Below are 18,215 nucleotides of genomic sequence, written 5' to 3'. Positions count from 1 at the left end.
AGCTCAATGGAGCGGTATCAGACTCAAATTCTGACAAGAATTGAGTATGACAACGTCAGGCTAGAAAAACCCCAGACCAATCTTCCCCTCTTCAAAATGTGGTGGGCGGGGCTAAGATCGGCTGGCACCCAGGCTAGAGAGACGCGTATGATTTGATGATAATGATTAACAACACAAAAAATAAGGCTAAAGCGTGATTTATACATAGGATCTACGTTATATACAGGTACTGTAGGCTATTACACAGAGCATGTCTAAGTCCACTGCTAATTGCCTATAACGTAGGTCCTATGTGCAAATCATGCTTAAGCCTTTTTTTGTGTTGTTTATTATTGTCATCAGAAAATGACTGACAGATCAAATTAAATAAAAATTTATTTATAGAGCACTTATTAAAAAACACAGGTGTTCACCAAAGTGCTGTACAGTATAAAAATTTTAAATCAGTAATGGACACTTAAAATACTCCTAAAAAGTTGCTCTCATATTGCGTTATAGATCAAATATGTTTTTAAAATGATTTAAAAGGAGGGAGTGCCAAAACAAGCTGAACAAAACTTTGTTACTTTCTCCACTGAAGATTAAAATGTCACGGTGAATGACCAGAATAAGCAGATGGTATGCATTATTCAAGGTGTCAATTCATGAGTAGTTAAGGTTTGAACAACAACAACAACAAAAATTATAAATGTTTGAAGAGCTAAAATACTTGATCCATCATTATTTAAGAGTGGCAGAACTATATTTAATTTTTAGAATTGAGTATTTTAGACTTAATAATACTTTTATTTCTTTCTAACTCTGTTTACAACTCTACAAATAAATTGTGTTTCCAGTAAATTCCTGTCATCTACAACAGACAACGCCCATATCTTAGACCCAACGCAAGTCAAGACAAGCTCACTGACTTGTGCGACCCATCCACATCTCACCACCTACACCCTGTCTTTCTCTGAGGAACTTTGCAACTGCCAGTCAGCTGTCAACAAATCCGACTTCATTCATGCCTTAGCTTACAGAGCAACCTTATATCACGAAATTTTGTACCTATAGGCACGTATGGACCAGCGTGACAATGTCACGTTTCGCCGCTTTTGAGCATGAGCATGTCACGCTTTTCTGTTTGTGTCACTGTCACGTATTGGTTAATCAACTTTTTTGTCCTATTTTCAAACCATTGTCACTTTGATTTAGGGTTAGATTTGGTGCTTGCGTTAGTATGTCACTTTAAGTACTGGTTTATAAAAAAATACAAGACTTATTCTTTTATATTTTCTAAACTTTAACCAAATGTCGCCTGACGTTGGGGTTCGAGTTGGGTTTGGGTAGGGATGTCATTTTATGTAAATCTAACCCTAAACCGAAGCGTCATTGGTAAGAAATTAGGACAAAAAAGTTGATTAACCAATACGTGACAGTGACACAAACAGAAAAGCCTGACATGCTCACGCTCAAATGCGGCGAAGCGTGACATTGTCATGCTGGTCCATACGTGCCTATAGGTACATAGACCAGAGGCTAGAAGTACACTCCACTTATTTCACTATGCACAAAAAACCTCTGTTAATTACCATGTTGTTAACATCACCTCTTCTACTTAATTTCATGTTGTTGTAGTTTACAGCCTTTCAGGACCAGTTCTGAACTACAGTGAGGAAAATAAGTATTTGAACACCCTGCTATGTCCACTGTGAGAGACATAATCTAAAAAAAAATGAGCTCCCTCCAAAGATTCTCTATTGGGTTTAGGTCTGGAGACTGGCAAGGCCACTATTTGGTTACCCTGGCTGTGTGCTTCGGGTCATTGTTGGAAAAAATGTATTTCTTATTACATATTTGAATGTTTTATGTTACCATTTATGAATGTATAATCAATGGTTTAGATTTATGAATATATATACTAATTTGCTTAGAATCATATTAAGTCCGACTAGCTACTTAGAAAAACTGCCACGGTAAAATAGTGCATACAATGTTCTTTTGTTATCATATGACCTTTGGTAACTGCATCATCAAGCTGCATCATCAAGTTACTATCTTGCTTTGGTAAAATGTAATCAATCCTATTTAATCCTATTAAATGTGTGATGTTGTTACAATTGTGAAAGTCTGTGAGGTTCGACCTTCGGAATGAAGGAAGTTAACCAGTGATTAAAACCTAAATAAAAACAGTCCCGCAGGAAGACTCAAGTCGAGAGACAGTTGAATGTTTCCTGATGAGACATCTCAATCTGGGTTCTCCCTGCAGTATTACTACCCCATTCCTGGTCTGATTGCATCGTATTTTTGTTAAGGTTCGTAAATATTTTAAACCTGACATTTTGGTCCTTCGAGCCGGATTCCAACACATCCAGTGATCAACAGTGGAGGAGACACGCCGAAGCCCGTCGACGGCCGAGTTCTAGGAATTCGAAGAAAGTCCTGGGTGGTGAAAATTCCTTGCCGTGCCGGCATTTAGGTCTCCTCAGCTGGTGATCTTGGGATTGACGGAATCTGAAGCTAAGAAGACGACTCAGACGCAGTGAATCGGGTGAGTTGCTGATTGGTAATTTGATTTGTTATTTACCATAAGAAAAGGGGACAGCTGAATCGGTTTGAGTCCTACAGTGTCGCCCAAGAACAGAATTGTGGGTTCGAGTCCCCAATGTCTGTTGGACAGTTGAATTGAGTGGGTTTGAGTTCCCCAATAACTGTCAGTCGGCCGTATGGAGGGTTCGAGTCCTCCAGTAGCTGAAGGGGATCCTGGGGATCGCCCGAAAGAATTTACTATATTTGTGTAGAAACCAAAAATGTATTCGGTGTATGCTTTGTATATTATGCGGGTTTTTGTGTTTGATGTGCTAAAGCAATTGTATTATATTATATTATAGTTGTGTGTATATATATATATATATATATATATATATATATATATATATATATATATATATATATATATATATATATATATATATATATATATATATACTGTGAATTTACCCGGTGTACTGAAACAGCGACAGGGAGAGAAACCCTGAAGGTTCAAAACAACCAACCAGTTAAACGCTGAAGTAAGCACACTGTGTAAACAAACAGAAGGTTGTGTTTAGAATTCCCCGGGGAAAGAAAAGTTGAAGAAAAAGAAAAAAAAAGAAAAAAATTGTTGAATTTTTGTTGTTGAATTTCTTGTGTTTATTTGAAGTGTTTGTGCTAAGGAAGATTTAGGAGATGAGAAGTATATGTGTGGTAAAGAAAGTGAAAATGTGAAGTATGGTAAGAAATGGAAAAAGAAATATCAGTGGTCAGGGAAATTGAATGTAGATAAATGTAGGTCATTGGTGGAAATGTTAGAAATGAAAGCAGCTTTCAAAACAGGAAATAGAAGAAAGGTAGAGAAAGAATAAGCAAAGGCAAAATAATGGTATGATAAAAGTGTGAGAGGGCAACAAGGAAGGTAGAAAAGAGAGGAAAAGAAAGGAGAGACTACCTATTTTTAAATCTAAGTTGAAAACTTATTTATTTAAGTTGGCTTACGCTACATGACTAGTGACCTCATTGCCTTAGTAATATTTTATGTGTTTTTTGTTTTACGACCTCAATTCCTTGGTAATGTGTTTTATCTGCTCTTAATTGTGATATATGGTTTTATGTCATCCTATATTGGTTTTATGTTTGTTTTGTACAGCACATTTGTCAATGGCAGTTGTGTTTAATTGTGCTCTAGAAATAAATTGATTGATTGATTGATAATGGCTATAATGAAACTACTCTAGGAGCAAGGCTAACCCCTCCCTTACCTGCCCCTCCTTTCCTTCCCCTGCCACAAAACGAAAGCCCAGAATTAATTCCTGCAGTTCCCATAGCAGCCTCTAATGTCCCTGTAGCAGCCCCTGATATCAATGCCCATAACCCTGCCCAAACAGGTCCTCCCCCATATCATGGACTGTATGACCCTACCAGAGAAGCACTTAATGCAGTGATTTTGAGCCATTGACTTTGTCATGTCTCAACAGCGGGGATGGTTATGGTAAAGTTAATTGAAGAGCATTTCATTGCCTATAGATTCAATATTTACTTAAAAATGTTTGTAGGGCATGTACCATTTGTATAAAACATATCCAGCTAAATTATTTGGTTTGTCTGAAGCAATTCCAAACAGTCATGACTGTGACTAAATACTATACAAACATTAAGTGTTGATGAACACTTAGACAATAAGTCACTTAAAAAATTCCAATTTGATTGTTACAATGATGTTTATCTTTTGTGGACAAAAAGGGAAAGGCAAATGAAATCACAAAAAACATGTGAATTGGCTAGTAACAAAACTAACATTTATATTTATTTTTGTTATGTCTGTGGAGCTGTGCTTAACTCTAGAGCAGGTTGGCAGCAGAGAGGTTTCCTGAGATGTCCCGGGAACAGGTTGCGGTAAAAGCCCACCTGAAGGGAGATACCAGTGAGGTAAAAGGAATACCCTTGCTGACCAGGCAGCTACGGTTGCCAGCCGCATGAACGGCAGAGAGAAACTTACTGCTCAAATGTGTCATCTATGGTGACAAACTTCTCACAGACATAGCTGATTTTCAAATTCAGAAAGGAGAAATGAGAACGGATTGAAAATAATAATTTTAACACTGATTTGTAACTCCAAAAGCCTTTTCCTTATTTGGTCACACAGATACACAATATTGGACGCTTAAACGTTTTTCAAATGGTTTACATTTTAATGAGGGAGAGAGGTTTTAGGAAACATGCAAAAGAAATTGTTTGCAGATACGTAACTTGTAAAAATAATATTTGGCACCCCCAAATTCTATCAGTTCTAATCAGAACACCTCAGGTATGCTTGTGAATTGCAGTATGACTTTATAACCTTTCATCTAAATACAAGGGTTATTAAGATGTTTTAATTAATAGATTTTTTCATTTGGTGTAAAGTTTTTCCCCACAAAGAAATACTTTGCTGCCTTTATGGCTAATACGACAACATAATACTGTGCCAGGGCAAATGGTTTTAATACACAAGTTATTTTTAAATAACACTATTTTATACAACATTTTCTGATGCTTTAATCCCCTAATGGTTTCTATAGTTTCTATAGGAGTCAAAACTAGTTATTTTCTAGCAATATTCAAAACAAGATATTTCCTAACAAATTTGTTTAAACAAAGTTGTGTTTTGGCCATGGAGCTCTTTTGTTTTCTTTTCTTTTGTTTTGTTTATATGCTTTCGCAGAAATACATGACGGCGGCCTTCAAGAAATTTGCTGAAAAATTCAGGCCAATGGTCATTTTCATTTATTACACTGAAGGGAAGCAGCTGTGAAACCAGGTGACTATGTATTTATCAAAGTCATCAAACGAAAAACCTGGTCCAGCCCAAAGTGGGACGGTCCCTATCAGGTCCTCATTACCACACCTACAGCAGTGAAGATTGCAGAAAGACCTTCGTGGATACACCTCAGCCACACAGGCTCGGACTGGTAATCTGTACAACCGGGCAAATGCCAGATGGGCCGGTCCACACGTGGGCCGGTGGCCTCCGAGATTTTTTTTTTAATGCCAAAATGTTTAAGTTATTTATTTTCAGCCCGTATGAATGCATGTATAAATGCAGTTGCATTTGGCTTGGGGGGCGGGTGACAGGTAAATATTTTTGGCCTCTTCATGACAGGTTCAGTGTGTGTTACGATCGCCCCCCCTGCCCCACCCCTCAAGTGAATTTGTCCAAGCCGCCGCGATTCATGGGGAAATATACAGATAGCGCATAAAAAGAAGAAAGGGGGAGCGGAGAAGATCCGCCAGAAAAAGTCGCTCAGGTAGGGTATATTAACAAAAGTATATCTGGCATTACTTTGTTTTGTTCTTCTGTGATAATGACACTATTTGATAATGACATTTGCGTGCGAGCATGTGTCTCTTCCAACGAGTTTGGTATGTGTTCGCGTGCTCCCTGTTTCTTGATAAAGTGCGAGCCGAGGCAAGCTCAGTGTCACATTGTGTCCATGTTTCTGAACTTGAGCAGAGTTGGGGTGGGTCTGATCGCGAATGCGTTAAAGCGCAAGTGCAGTCTCAAGCGTGCCTCTGGTTTGTATGGATAACAACTGGCTCTTGTTTTAAAAGTCACGATGCCCTTTCTTTCTGCTATTTTTATAAATATTATTAATGAACCATCTTTGCTTTCTGAGCAAACATTTTAGATATAAGAGATGGAGATGGTAGCAAATAAGCAAAGTTAATATCAAGCCCATTGCACTGAACGAGCAATTATAGCTCAAATGGGCAAACAGTCCTTATACACTGACTCAAGATATAAAAACGCAAAGCTGTAAAGACACCCGTCACAGTGACAGCAAGTAGAATTTTGAATCTGACATAATGAGTGGATTAAGCTCTTTTAATCTGCAAGAGAGGGATAGAAAGAGAGGCACTTTTACTGCTTCTGCTCTATAGAAAGCTACCATAATAACACCGGTCACATTTATAATCTATAGACCTGCACTGTCATTCAATAGAGTTTGATAAAAGGGGTCATCTACACAAGTATTGCTTCATATATCAGTGCAAAAATAGTAAAGTGTTTTTGTGGTGCTTTAACAAAAAGTGTCAGCTTTGTTCATGGCAAAGAGAGTTTGGGGTGGTAGAATTTTAAATATACTGTTAAATTAATATAAATGTCCAATAAATCAAAGCATTGGGTTAGGTCACACAATAGCCTACTAGTTGTTTATCAAACGTATAGTAGACAATTTTTTTGTCGGTGGGTAATAATGATTGCCTTTTTCACCGGCTACCACCACAATTATATTTCCGATCTGTGGGAAATACCTCATTTAGTCTTTACATTGTAGCTAAATGTTTAAGTTCAGTTTATGAAGTGTTGCTACAACATGACTCTTATTCAGCATAATACTGTGTGTTTTACCAAGGCTGGAATGGGAAGTGTATCAATTCCCATTTCAGCCTTGTTTTTTTTTTTTTGTACTTTGGTACTTTGCTTTGTGGAAAAAACAGTATTGTGCAAACCATACTTTGACTGTCATTTTACCTTTTAATTTGCAATTCCTTTAATTGTCTTAAAAGTCTTAAACTTGATTTAACATCCAGATACTCTAAATGCTTTTTTGAGAGGTTTCCAAGGAAGCAGTATACTTGAATATTGGAAATACGTAAAATGTAAAAAGTGTAACTGTGTATTCACGTTCCCCTAACATTGTTTTTGGTTCCCATAACGTTTTTTCCAAGGTTTTAGTTAGCCAGGAAAGTTTTCTTTACGGAAAAAGAACTTTTTAGGTTGGTTTAAATGGATAGTTCACTTTAAAATGAAAATTCTGTCATAATTTACTCATCCTCATGTTATTCTAAACCTGTATGAATTTCTTTTTTCTGATGAACACAAAAGAAGATATTTTGAGAAATGGTAAACACACCGCAGTAAGTGACAATTGACTTCCATAGTAGGAGAAAAATATTTTGTAAGTATTGTGATAAATGAATAAAAACATATTTTGATAAATGATGGTAAGCAAACAGTTGACGGTACCCATTAAATTCCGTCATATTTTTTATTCCTACTATGGAAATAAATGGTCACTTACTGCTGTGTGTTTACCATAATTTCTCAAAATATCTTCTTTTGTGTTCATCAGAAAAAAAGTTCATACAGGTTTAGAACAACATGAGGATGGGTAAATGATGACAGAATTTTCGTTTTAAAGTTAGTGACATTTTTTATATTGTGTCATCTGCATAAATTTAACAGCTGCCACACTTCGACATTGGCGCCACACAATGGGTAAACCCGGTAGTACAGTACCTAAACCTGAGAAAGACATTAGTTCAGTTTTAAACTACAGTCTGGATTCCGGAGACCCCCAGGGACATCCAGGAGGTTCGGTTGTCACATTTCTTGCTACATACATATTTGCTTTGTATCTTTCAAGTGTGTTTTCTGTAGTTGCTCTCTCTTTCTCTCGCTATACTATCTTAAAAATAAAGATGCTTCAGCTTCACGGTGGCATGGAAGAAAAATTTTTGTCTTTTTTTTTAAAGCAGCTTTTAACATCTGGAGAAACTTTCTTTTTCCCAAAAAGTTCTTTAAGGTGAAAAAGGTTCTTCAGATGATAAAAAAACTGTATTAAGAAATGGTTCTTTGTGAAGTTGGCATCATAAAGTTTGAAACCCCCTAGATTATGTTTAGATATGAGGCTGGCAAACAAAGATAATCCAGCCAGGGACGATATTCATTTCTAACTATTGAAGAGCTCCTTTATGGTATTGTTGAATATAAGTGTTTTTACGATGCATCGCGATTGTGATGTTAACCAGTGGCGGCCGGTGACTCTTCTTCCGAGGGGAAAAGAAAAGCTGTTCGCCGATCATCGCCGCCGAGCAAAGAGATGGTGGGAAGAACTGAAAACAACCTTCAACAAAGTTCCATACACTGTTGTGTCCAGAAAAGGAAATTCTGTAGAGTATTTGGGAACATAATACAAAATGCAATTTGGTTAAGACAGAAAATATTAAAGAGGCAATTGCTGATAAAATGCTAACCCAGTGAACCACTATGTGGTGCAGTTACTTCACTAATGAAACCACAGAGACAAACAAGACTGCCAGAAAAGACTTTATTGTGGAGTAATATCCTTTATCCTATAGACGGTTTCAGCAGGAACAACATAAACAAGCGGCTGTCGCGGTCCGCACGTAACTTCCGGTAAACTCAGCTAATAATAAATAACCACAAAGTATTTAAACGTAGTTTATTTATATAAAAAGCAAAAAATACTAGATTACCTAGGAAACAAAAACATTTGTTATTTTTGACGAGGCATTTGTTTAGCAACTAGTCAGACCATTAAAAAAAACGAAACCGGAAGTAAAGTTCGGATCCAGACGTGTATCACGTGCGTCCGATGAAACCTTCTATAGGAGAATGTGCATATACGGAAGCATTACGCTATGTACATATTGCCCACTGTGTTGACAAAGTGTATTTAAAAGGTATTTGGAATCAATTATTTCTTCAGTTAAAGAGAAATGTTAATTGGAAAGAAACAGAAAGTCTATGTTCTGAGTTATTATTTGTATGTTGGTGACACCTTGATATTTTATACTTAATGATACATTAATGTTTTTATGTTTTCATTGTGATTCCCATAGGATATGCTTGATCTCGTGTGGTGCGTGTGACGTCATTACATGTGACAAGTAAAGAGAATGTTCACGGTTTGCATCATGTCCGATTTAATTCAAAGTATTTAGCTGCGGTAGGCAGACACCAGGGTTGCCAGACACAGCTGATGATTTCCAGCCCAAAACCCAATGAAATAAAAAAAAGATCAAAAAACTCGATTAGTAAACTGCCAATTCCCAAACCAAATCTCATACAATATGAGCAGTGCCGCTGCTAGCCATTTTGGTGCCCTAAGCATTAATTCCTTTATGATGCCCCCCCACCCTGACGAAAATGTTTTTGTTTTTGCCAGTTAGACTTTTTATTATCAAACATATAACTCAATACCAATAACACAATGGGCCCTATTTTAACGATCTTAGCGCAGGGTCGCATATTTGAAAACTACAATACAAATTTTTCGCTAGAAATGTAATTAAAAGGTGGTAAAGTAAAAATTTACATTTACACTATGTGCTCCAGCCGCTTTCTTGGCCACCATTTAATTTTTTCGAACTCGACCAATCACATTCCCCATGCGGCAGCCGCGCACACGCGTAAAATTGTGGGACAAGTGCTGTTTCTCAATATACGTTCTTGCGTCCTTGTGTTCTCGCCTACGTCATCATTAACCGTCGAAGTTCAATTCCAATTCTCAAGAACACAAGTACATAGGACGCATAAAAATACCCGGATGTGTTCTTAATATCGAGGATGCATCGAATGTAGACTTGCGTACTGAAATCTGGGCAGGTCAGGTGACCAACAGGAAGATCGCACAAGTGCGTTCTGTGTTCTCGCAACCTTTTGAGTTCGTTCTTACAAGGTCGCCGGGCAAGACGAGTCTTCATGAGAGTCCGTTCTTTGCGTTCTTGGAATTGAGAAACAGCCCTCATCTCAGGAGTCAGGAAGTAAACCTAACAATGGATTCAGACATGCCTTAATGCCTTCCTGCCTTGAAATCTGCTGCAGAAGGCAGCAATTTAGAGTTTTCGAATGCATAGTTTCTCATCTCACCATATCAACAGAGTCATCATATACAATAAATGCGTGTGGTAGTGTGGCAAGACGAGGGGCGGGGATAGCCTTGTTTCGAAAGCAAAGATTTAGCATAAAACTCCAACTACGCCACCCTGGAACTTACATCCAGGGAAATATTCATTACACCCAAAAAGGGTGGTAAAACGCACAGGTTCGTTCCTCTTAAGAAGAGTAAGTAAGAGATGTGGGTATAATGCAAGAATAAATGTTATTGACAACAAAACTCTTAAAAATGAGCACTCGAAAACATGAAAGATCACTCGACTTCAAATGCACCAAACACACCACACATCAAAATTAGAGTTAATACAAAACAAAGAACAAAACAAACAAATACTAACCAGCAGGGCTGAGGTTCCCAACAGAAGAAATTACTTAATCACGACTCGTGTTTACAAAAAGGCACACACACCTCACTGTGCAATCAGATTATACAACCACAGACTTCTAGGGTTACACAGCACACACCGAGGAGGAAGCACTAACACCGGAAAGATCCCTCCAACTGTGGGACCCCAGCTCCTGCAACAAATCAAAATGATAGTAATTGATTCACACAAAACCATCACAGTAAATTTAGCAGAGTTTAAAAAAATTACGGTGTTAATGGAAATATAGAGAGTTCCGAGTTAATTTAACACTGGACTGAGTTAAAACCATTTGATCTGTCAATCATTTTCTGATGACAATGATTAACAACACAAAAAAGGCTATAGCATGATTTATACGTAGTACCTATACGTTATAGGCTACAGTATAAGTGCACTTACACAATAGTTCTGCGAAGCCTGACGTGCACCTTTCCAAAAATATAACAACACACCATTATGCCGACACATAAAAAAAAAATACTGGAAGACAATGGGACCTCTGATTGGTTTGATTACAAGATTTCTTAAAATATCTTCATTTGTGTTCATCAGAACAAAGAAATTTATACAGGTTTGTAACAACATGAGAGTGAGTAAATGATTACAGATTTTTATTTTTGGGTGAACTGTAAGTCAGAGGTAACCCTGCTTTGAGAAGGTACACTGTAAAAATGGTGATCAAATAATGTTACCAAAGTCAATCTCTTTAATTTTACACTGTTAGACTTTTTATTGTATATATGCGGTAACTCACTGGCAGCAATTATTTACACTGCTGAAAAACAATTCACATTTTTAAATTTACTTCACTGCTAAAAGCATAACAAATAAAATGTTTTTTATTTCATAGATATATTTTATTTTTCCATTTTATATGCTTTTATAACATTGTTTTATTCAACTACAGTAGCACTACTGCTGTTGTTTTACAGCAGTCTACCGCAATTCAAAACATACAGTAAATCACTGTAAATTAAATGTTAATACCCATAATGCAATGCATATTACAGTAATGAACTGGAAAAGAAAATGATGGTATTTTACTGGGCATGTTGTGGTAAGTAACTGTAGAAATTACAGTTAAGTTTATCAGTGTAGGATAAACTACTTTACTGTAATTCACTGTATTTGCATAACATTCCAATCAGTTTTATCTGCAACCCTCAGCAGTTTATGCCACTATTTCTCATGTTTTTGAAAAACACATTACCATGTTTAACATATTAAATATATAAATCAATAAAATAAAAACAGTGCATGGAAAAACATGACTGCTGCTTTAACCTCCTTATTGCTTCTGACAAAATCATTCAGGGCAAATGAAAGAAAGAAATATATCCATTTCATTTTTGATAATGACGGGAGCTGGATGAATGTTCTCTATGTTGTAATGACAGGCTGTCATTTGCCAAACATCCAAAATATAAACACCAACATCCTGAAAAGCCCACCGTAGGATTCTGTCCAACTGTAGAGAATACAAGTCACTGCCGAACACATCCTGTTAGAAAGACAGAAATACACCTTAGGCACAATATACTGTACACAATCATGCATAAAATCCCCAGGTGGTGCTGATAACCAGGACTCAACCTTTCTGTCTTCTTCTGCATTGCACTTTGGGAGTGCATTATTTTCTTATAATTCAATGGCCCGTCATCAATTATTCCTTACGTATTATATCCGTATTCTATAATTATATTATAACCATGATAAAATAACAATTGTTAAATTGTGTGTATATATATGTGCAATTTTTTGTAAGTTCTCTGAGTTCCTTTTTTTACCTTATAGCCGGTGTTTACGGTCTTGATTATAACGGTAGTGTCTGGTGCACGTTGTAACAAATCTAGCACTGCTTTGCGGATCTTTAACACTCTGTTGGTGAAGAAATCCAGAGGATATGTTGTGAAGTGTGGTCCCAGATTAAAGACAATAACTGTGTGAGGTCCTCCAGTCAGATCATCAATCTCATTACTGACGTAGTGCAGATTAGAAACTTCAGTTTTCAGACAGCGCAGAGGAAGACCGTGAGACCTCCAGTGTAAGTCAATGTTGTTATCCACATCCACTGCTAGAAGTGGACCTCCGTGATATTCTACATGCAGGTTCATCTGCTTTAAAGCTGCAGTGAGAAACACCAACATTTATGTTTGTATCTACATATATATCGGCATATAATTAATTGAATTAATTGATTAAGTCCTAATCCTTCTGAACCAGTTAAACCACACTCAATGCTTCCAATTTATAGGGAGAATCTCACTTGGTACTGCTTTCATAAAGAACTCAAACCACTGTCTCATGGTAGAGTCTCCCATCATGTAGATGTGTTTGTCTTTCAGGCACTGTGTTGTTGTTTGGGTAGTAAAAGGACGGGTGCTACACACAAAGGACGTCCAGACATCATTCAGGTAAAACCCAGCTGGAACTGGTGAGTGCAAACCAGGACGACATTTCTGTGTTACATCTGCAGGAAAATGTGAAATAGTGACATGAAGTTGGAATTGTAATTAAATGGGTTTAGTAGTCGAAATGCATCTACAATTTACAATTGAAAGTCGCAATGAAATTGAAATGAAAAACTATATATACATTTTTAATATTGTGGGATTATTAACAAATGACTTATCTGTGAGCTTCATTATTTTTTTAAAATTCGTGTGTGCTCATAATCTTTAATCAAAAATGTAAATCTCCTCCCCTCCTCAAAACGATCTCTCTTCACTTCCGGTCAAAAGTATGGCAGGTGGGCCGGGTCCGGGAGAGGATCGCAGCGATTAGCAGTTAGCAACACGACCTAACTTTAAACGATCCAAATCAGATCTCGATGGACAAATTCAAATCCAGCCCTGCCTTATTTCATCTCAAAAGCCGTTTCATTCGGATATACGTCACCACGAGGAAAATAAGGCAATCGCTAATACATTCCCCTGTGGAGTTCAATTTTCTATCTGGATATATTAATAGTTTAATTCCCTTACCCGCCTCCTATCCCTACCGTATCTATATATATATAAATATATATTAATTCCTCCCAAGGGTTTTTGTCCTTCTAGGAGGCTGTTTACACTTGGCATTAACATGTGTTTTCGTCGATCGTATCACAATTGTACGACGTTAATGCCAGGTGTAAACAGTGTTCAAAACGTTTTGAGCTCGTCCACTTTCGACCACTTTCAACCACATCCAGAGGTGGTCGAAACCACTTTCGATAGGATCGCTTTGGAGTTGCGGAACACACATGTGGTTGAATGCGTTCGAACAGCCACACGCGACCGCCTTCTCTCCGCCCATTTATCTAATCTGAGGTATTAAACACAAGTTTTACGTCTTTTTTGACTTCTGGCGTGAACATTCGGTGAACAGCGCTATTTTTAGCCTTTCATTGATTAAACTAAGCGACTGATCTCCGTAGTTTCGTTTTGAAAGCGTGTGAAAGTTGTGCGATCCTATTTCATCAATTGCGCTGAAAATTCAAAGAAAGCTCTTACATACTCATGTACAAAACACTGTGCAGCATGTTTACTTGCTAAACAAGCAGTGCACTCCAACATAATATTAGTTTGCGTCCATATAAACTCATAATTACTCCCGCTCGGGTTTGAATGACAGCAGAGAGACTCGCCCACCGTCTCACAGACCACCCCCTCATAGTATTCAGCACAGAAGCGGTAGAAAGTGGACAAAAGAGACAGATTTAAATACCAGGTGTAAACGTAATGTGTCTCTCTCGTCCACTTGTGATCTGATCGATGAAAACACATCTTAATACCAAGTGTAAACAGCCCCTAGGAGTTTTTCCCATTGGGTTTTTTCATAGGGGGTTTTTTCGTCCCAGGGAGAGTCAGCCAACTTTGGCTTAACTTAGCACTTTACTGTATACGTTACATTATTAATATGCTCGCTTGTATGGTTTAACCACTATCTACTTCTTATATTATCTGTTGATTTTCTGTGTTCTCCTCTACATCTTCTCATGTAAAGCTGCTTTGCAACAATTAACACTTGTGAAAAGCGCTATATAAATAAAATTGAATTGAATTGAATTGAAATATTTGACATGTAATTTCAAATTCTTACTTATCATAAAAATCTGTCATCCAATTGTATATTCTCCCACCTATATTTATCATTTTGAAGTCTTGAGTAAGGATGTTTAATACCACTAAATTGTGTATTTATGTTGACGAAAAGTTTCATTCTTCATGACAGCATCCCAAAGAATGAAATCATTTTTTCAAATCTGTTAGACAGATAACCTCAAACATTCTAGTGTATAGACTGAAAAACCTTCAAACAAATGTGTTATCAAACATGTGGTACTTAATTCATGTTTTATGTAACACAGCTTTTGTCCATAACACAGTTGACAAAATAAAGAATCAAATGTTAATTTTCATTAACATATTCAAAAAGTCATTAGAGCTTAAGCTTGTCAAATAATACACTCTAGAACAAATGTGTTAAAACAACACTAGTGTTGATTCTGGGACAACACACTAAATGCGCTGTGCCAGAATCCACCCATCTCCTTGTTATTATTGAAACAACACATTTTGTGTTACTTTTAACACAACTTGTGCTATATTTTAACACAAAATTACACATAATGTGTTAAAGGCTTACTGCACAAAGATGTCTAAAAAATTAACACCTCCTTTCTAAGAGTGTACATGAGCACATAAGGGGGATATAATATTCAACCAACTAGTTTATTTATCAAAAATATTGATTTTCTGACTTTTAGCTGACATAAAAAGTACCCCATTAGAATGACTCTTATATGGTACTAGCTTCTCTTATCAGCAGCAACAAAATCATTGAACTAACTGAATCACCCAGGGAGCCAGGGGGTTGAAACAGCAGCCACATAGCAGACTGTTAATGCAGTAAAACTGACCTCAGAACGGACATTATTGATAACTGTAAGGCTCCCCATAAGAAGACCTGACGGTCAGGCTTCGGACAAAGTCAAGGCAGCTATTTAGCACATCACACAACCAAACCCAGCCTCAAAATGTTGGTTTATCTAACGCACTTTTTCTACGAGTGTAGGATACTTCCATATCTAATACTTCTCACTATAGAATAAATGGTACAGGATGCAGTTTACTCCAACCAGATTCATATGGGCTTATCCATTTAAGATCATGTGTTACAAGAAGCGGTTTTAAATCTCCTGTTTAAAGGGGACATGTTTATTACATAAACTAAATTATTTTGCAGGCAGTGTAAAGTATCACATAAGATATAAAAGGCTAACGTACCAATTCCCACTGTTCCATTGGAAGGAAAAATCTTGATTGTTGTTCTTTGTCCATTGATGACTTTGTTGGTTTGCTTCCTGTAAAAATTAAACTCAATAAATTCAAACAATATGGTTTTCATAAACTAAACATTGTCCAAACTATAAACTATAAATTACTGAAAATTGCTAAATAGGATGCACTTTCAATACAAAAAAGTAACCAGTTCATTTATTCTTACATAAACATTGCTTCATTGACAGTCACACGATTGTAATACCCGCCCATGGAGTGATAGACGTAAGCGCTGCATGGCAAGGAATTTGGTCTCTGACAGCGCCATTCTTCTCCACTGCGAGGATCTTTATAATCACAGCAGCAATCTCCAGTCCCCATCCTCTCCAGTCCATTCTTGTCCCACTTCACATTACAATTCACTGTTTCTGTAAACCTGGTCCCATCTGGTCCTGGTCCTTCAAAATATCCAATAAAGTAAATTCTGTCAGCATCAGTGTCTCTGTGATGCTTGAGGACCTGCACAGCTTCACTGGAGTGGATCAGACGCACAGCCACCTGTGCCTCTCCAACCCACGACAGAAGAAAACGCACAGAGTAGGAACCGTTGAGTAAATCCACCACCTCCCCAAACACACTGGCCTGTGACAGAAGAACATTCATAAATTAATTTCCAGGAAGATAAGATAAAGATAAGAACTCAGTAAACATCACTGATACAGCAGACATGTAAGATATACCTTTTGGGGATTTTCGGATGAGAAAAGCTTTGCTTGAAAGAAATCTCCTCCATAACGTTTAGATTCATTGTTAAAGTCTCTGGCATGGATAGTAACAAAAAGCTCCTCTCCTATTTGGTAGCTGTCTTTCAGGTTCTGAATGATGAAAGTGGAGTGATCTGGACTTGTACTCATAGACACATTTGTGATTGATCTGTCTGGTCCAGCCCAGTAAAGAGTCTGCTGTAAACTGGAGTAACTTTCTAAACTGATTCCAAATTCAGAGTAAAATAAACTTGAACTTGACTCTGAGTCTTTGGTACTGATTTCTAGCAGAACATCTGCAGGAGTGGTGGAGGAGTTTCTGGAATTGTAAACTTTTGCAAAGTGTTGTGACAAAAAGCTGGTTGGAAGATGTTTATCTTCTTTACTTTCCACGTTAGCCCATAAAACCTACAATCAAAAGTCAGAATGTTTAACCTACTGTTCGTAAAAGTGTCAACGCTCACAGGGCTTTAATTCATCACGTTTAAGAATAAATAATAATTAACAATGGAAACTGATGAACTGATTACACTAAATACACTTATTGAGATGCAAAGTAGTACAAAAAAAAATTCAAAGTTGCTTAGTTCCAAACGTATGTACAAAAATAAATGACTAAATATAATACACCTGATCAGACATTAATTTCTTAAGTCGGACATTTAAAAGACAACAAATTTCCAGACTCACCAGAATTCCTGTAATTCCAAGGCACACGCCAGTTAACAACATCTTTAAACATGGTCTCTTCATGTGAACTGTGAAATGAAAATTTGTCATTGACATAAATAGATTTTTTACGATATTTCAAAAGAATTACAAACACGTTAAAATAAAGAAAACATTCAATGAAAATAAATTCGCAAATTAAAATTAATAAGACCATCCCATAGCATTTTGATTATGAGAAAATTAAAGTTAAAATTAAGAGATTAAATAGGCTACATGAAAATGAACATATGTTTTGTATTTTTCGTATGAATTCTTAACATTACGAAAAATGCGGACCGGACAGCAAAGCGAGAAGTGGAGGATTTAAAAAAAACGTAATACTTTATTTAAGAAAATACTTTACACGTAGCCTATACCATATTAAAAAGATGTATTCGGCACAAGGCATTTGGTTAGCAGTTATAGCCTACGACTTGGTGATCTTATCTAATAATAATAATAATAATAATAATAATAATAAACGCCAAAATGACTGATAATAAGGGTTAATAGACTGTTTTTTTAATTTCGTTACTACAATGTTATTGATGTTATTTAAATATTTTAAATAACTTACTGTATAATCCGCGTGCTTTAAGGATCATTTTGTTATCTGACTTCATGTGTAACGTTACTTCAATGACATTCGTTTATCAGTGGTTATAAAGTGGCATTATAATCTAGGTCATCATGTCTTTTCTTTGCAAACAGGTTATACAACCTGCGAGCAAAACATCCCTTGGCGATATATTTCAACACTTTTTATTTACTGTAGGTATAACACTTACAATAAACCACAGAACAGAATAAATGGTTTATCTGTCTGGCCCAGCCCAGTAGTCTAAATAGTTGCTCCAATTTACAGCAGACTATCTAAACTAATTATACATAGTAAAATGAGATTGAC

At 36.7% G+C, this 18,215-nt stretch overlaps 1 protein-coding gene and 1 long non-coding RNA gene across 2 annotated transcripts; both read right to left on the bottom strand.

The window, feature by feature from the left end:
- Positions 1 to 11,177: 11,177 nt before the first annotated feature.
- Positions 11,178 to 16,496, bottom strand: LOC129438877 (NXPE family member 3-like). Its single transcript, XM_055197777.2, has 5 exons — positions 16,060 to 16,496; positions 15,840 to 15,916; positions 12,836 to 13,039; positions 12,357 to 12,694; positions 11,178 to 12,070 (listed from the first exon to the last, which is right to left on the bottom strand). Exons 1-5 carry the CDS (start codon positions 16,494 to 16,496, stop codon positions 11,876 to 11,878), a joined length of 1,251 nt encoding a protein of 416 aa, XP_055053752.2. The 3' UTR covers positions 11,178 to 11,875.
- Positions 16,497 to 16,578: 82 nt separating this feature from the next.
- On the bottom strand, positions 16,579 to 17,959 carry LOC129438248 (uncharacterized). The gene is made up of 3 exons (XR_012367727.1): positions 17,886 to 17,959; positions 17,288 to 17,355; positions 16,579 to 17,005 (listed from the first exon to the last, which is right to left on the bottom strand). It is a non-coding gene; the product is annotated as an uncharacterized lncRNA (long non-coding RNA).
- Between the last annotated feature and the right edge of the window lie 256 nt (positions 17,960 to 18,215).

The sequence above is a fragment of the Misgurnus anguillicaudatus genome, chromosome 24 (genome assembly GCF_027580225.2).
Source record: "Misgurnus anguillicaudatus chromosome 24, ASM2758022v2, whole genome shotgun sequence".
Lineage (NCBI taxonomy): Eukaryota > Metazoa > Chordata > Actinopteri > Cypriniformes > Cobitidae > Misgurnus > Misgurnus anguillicaudatus.
The sequence above is the reverse complement of the archived record's forward strand: the minus strand, read 5'-3'. Positions and strand labels throughout refer to the sequence as shown.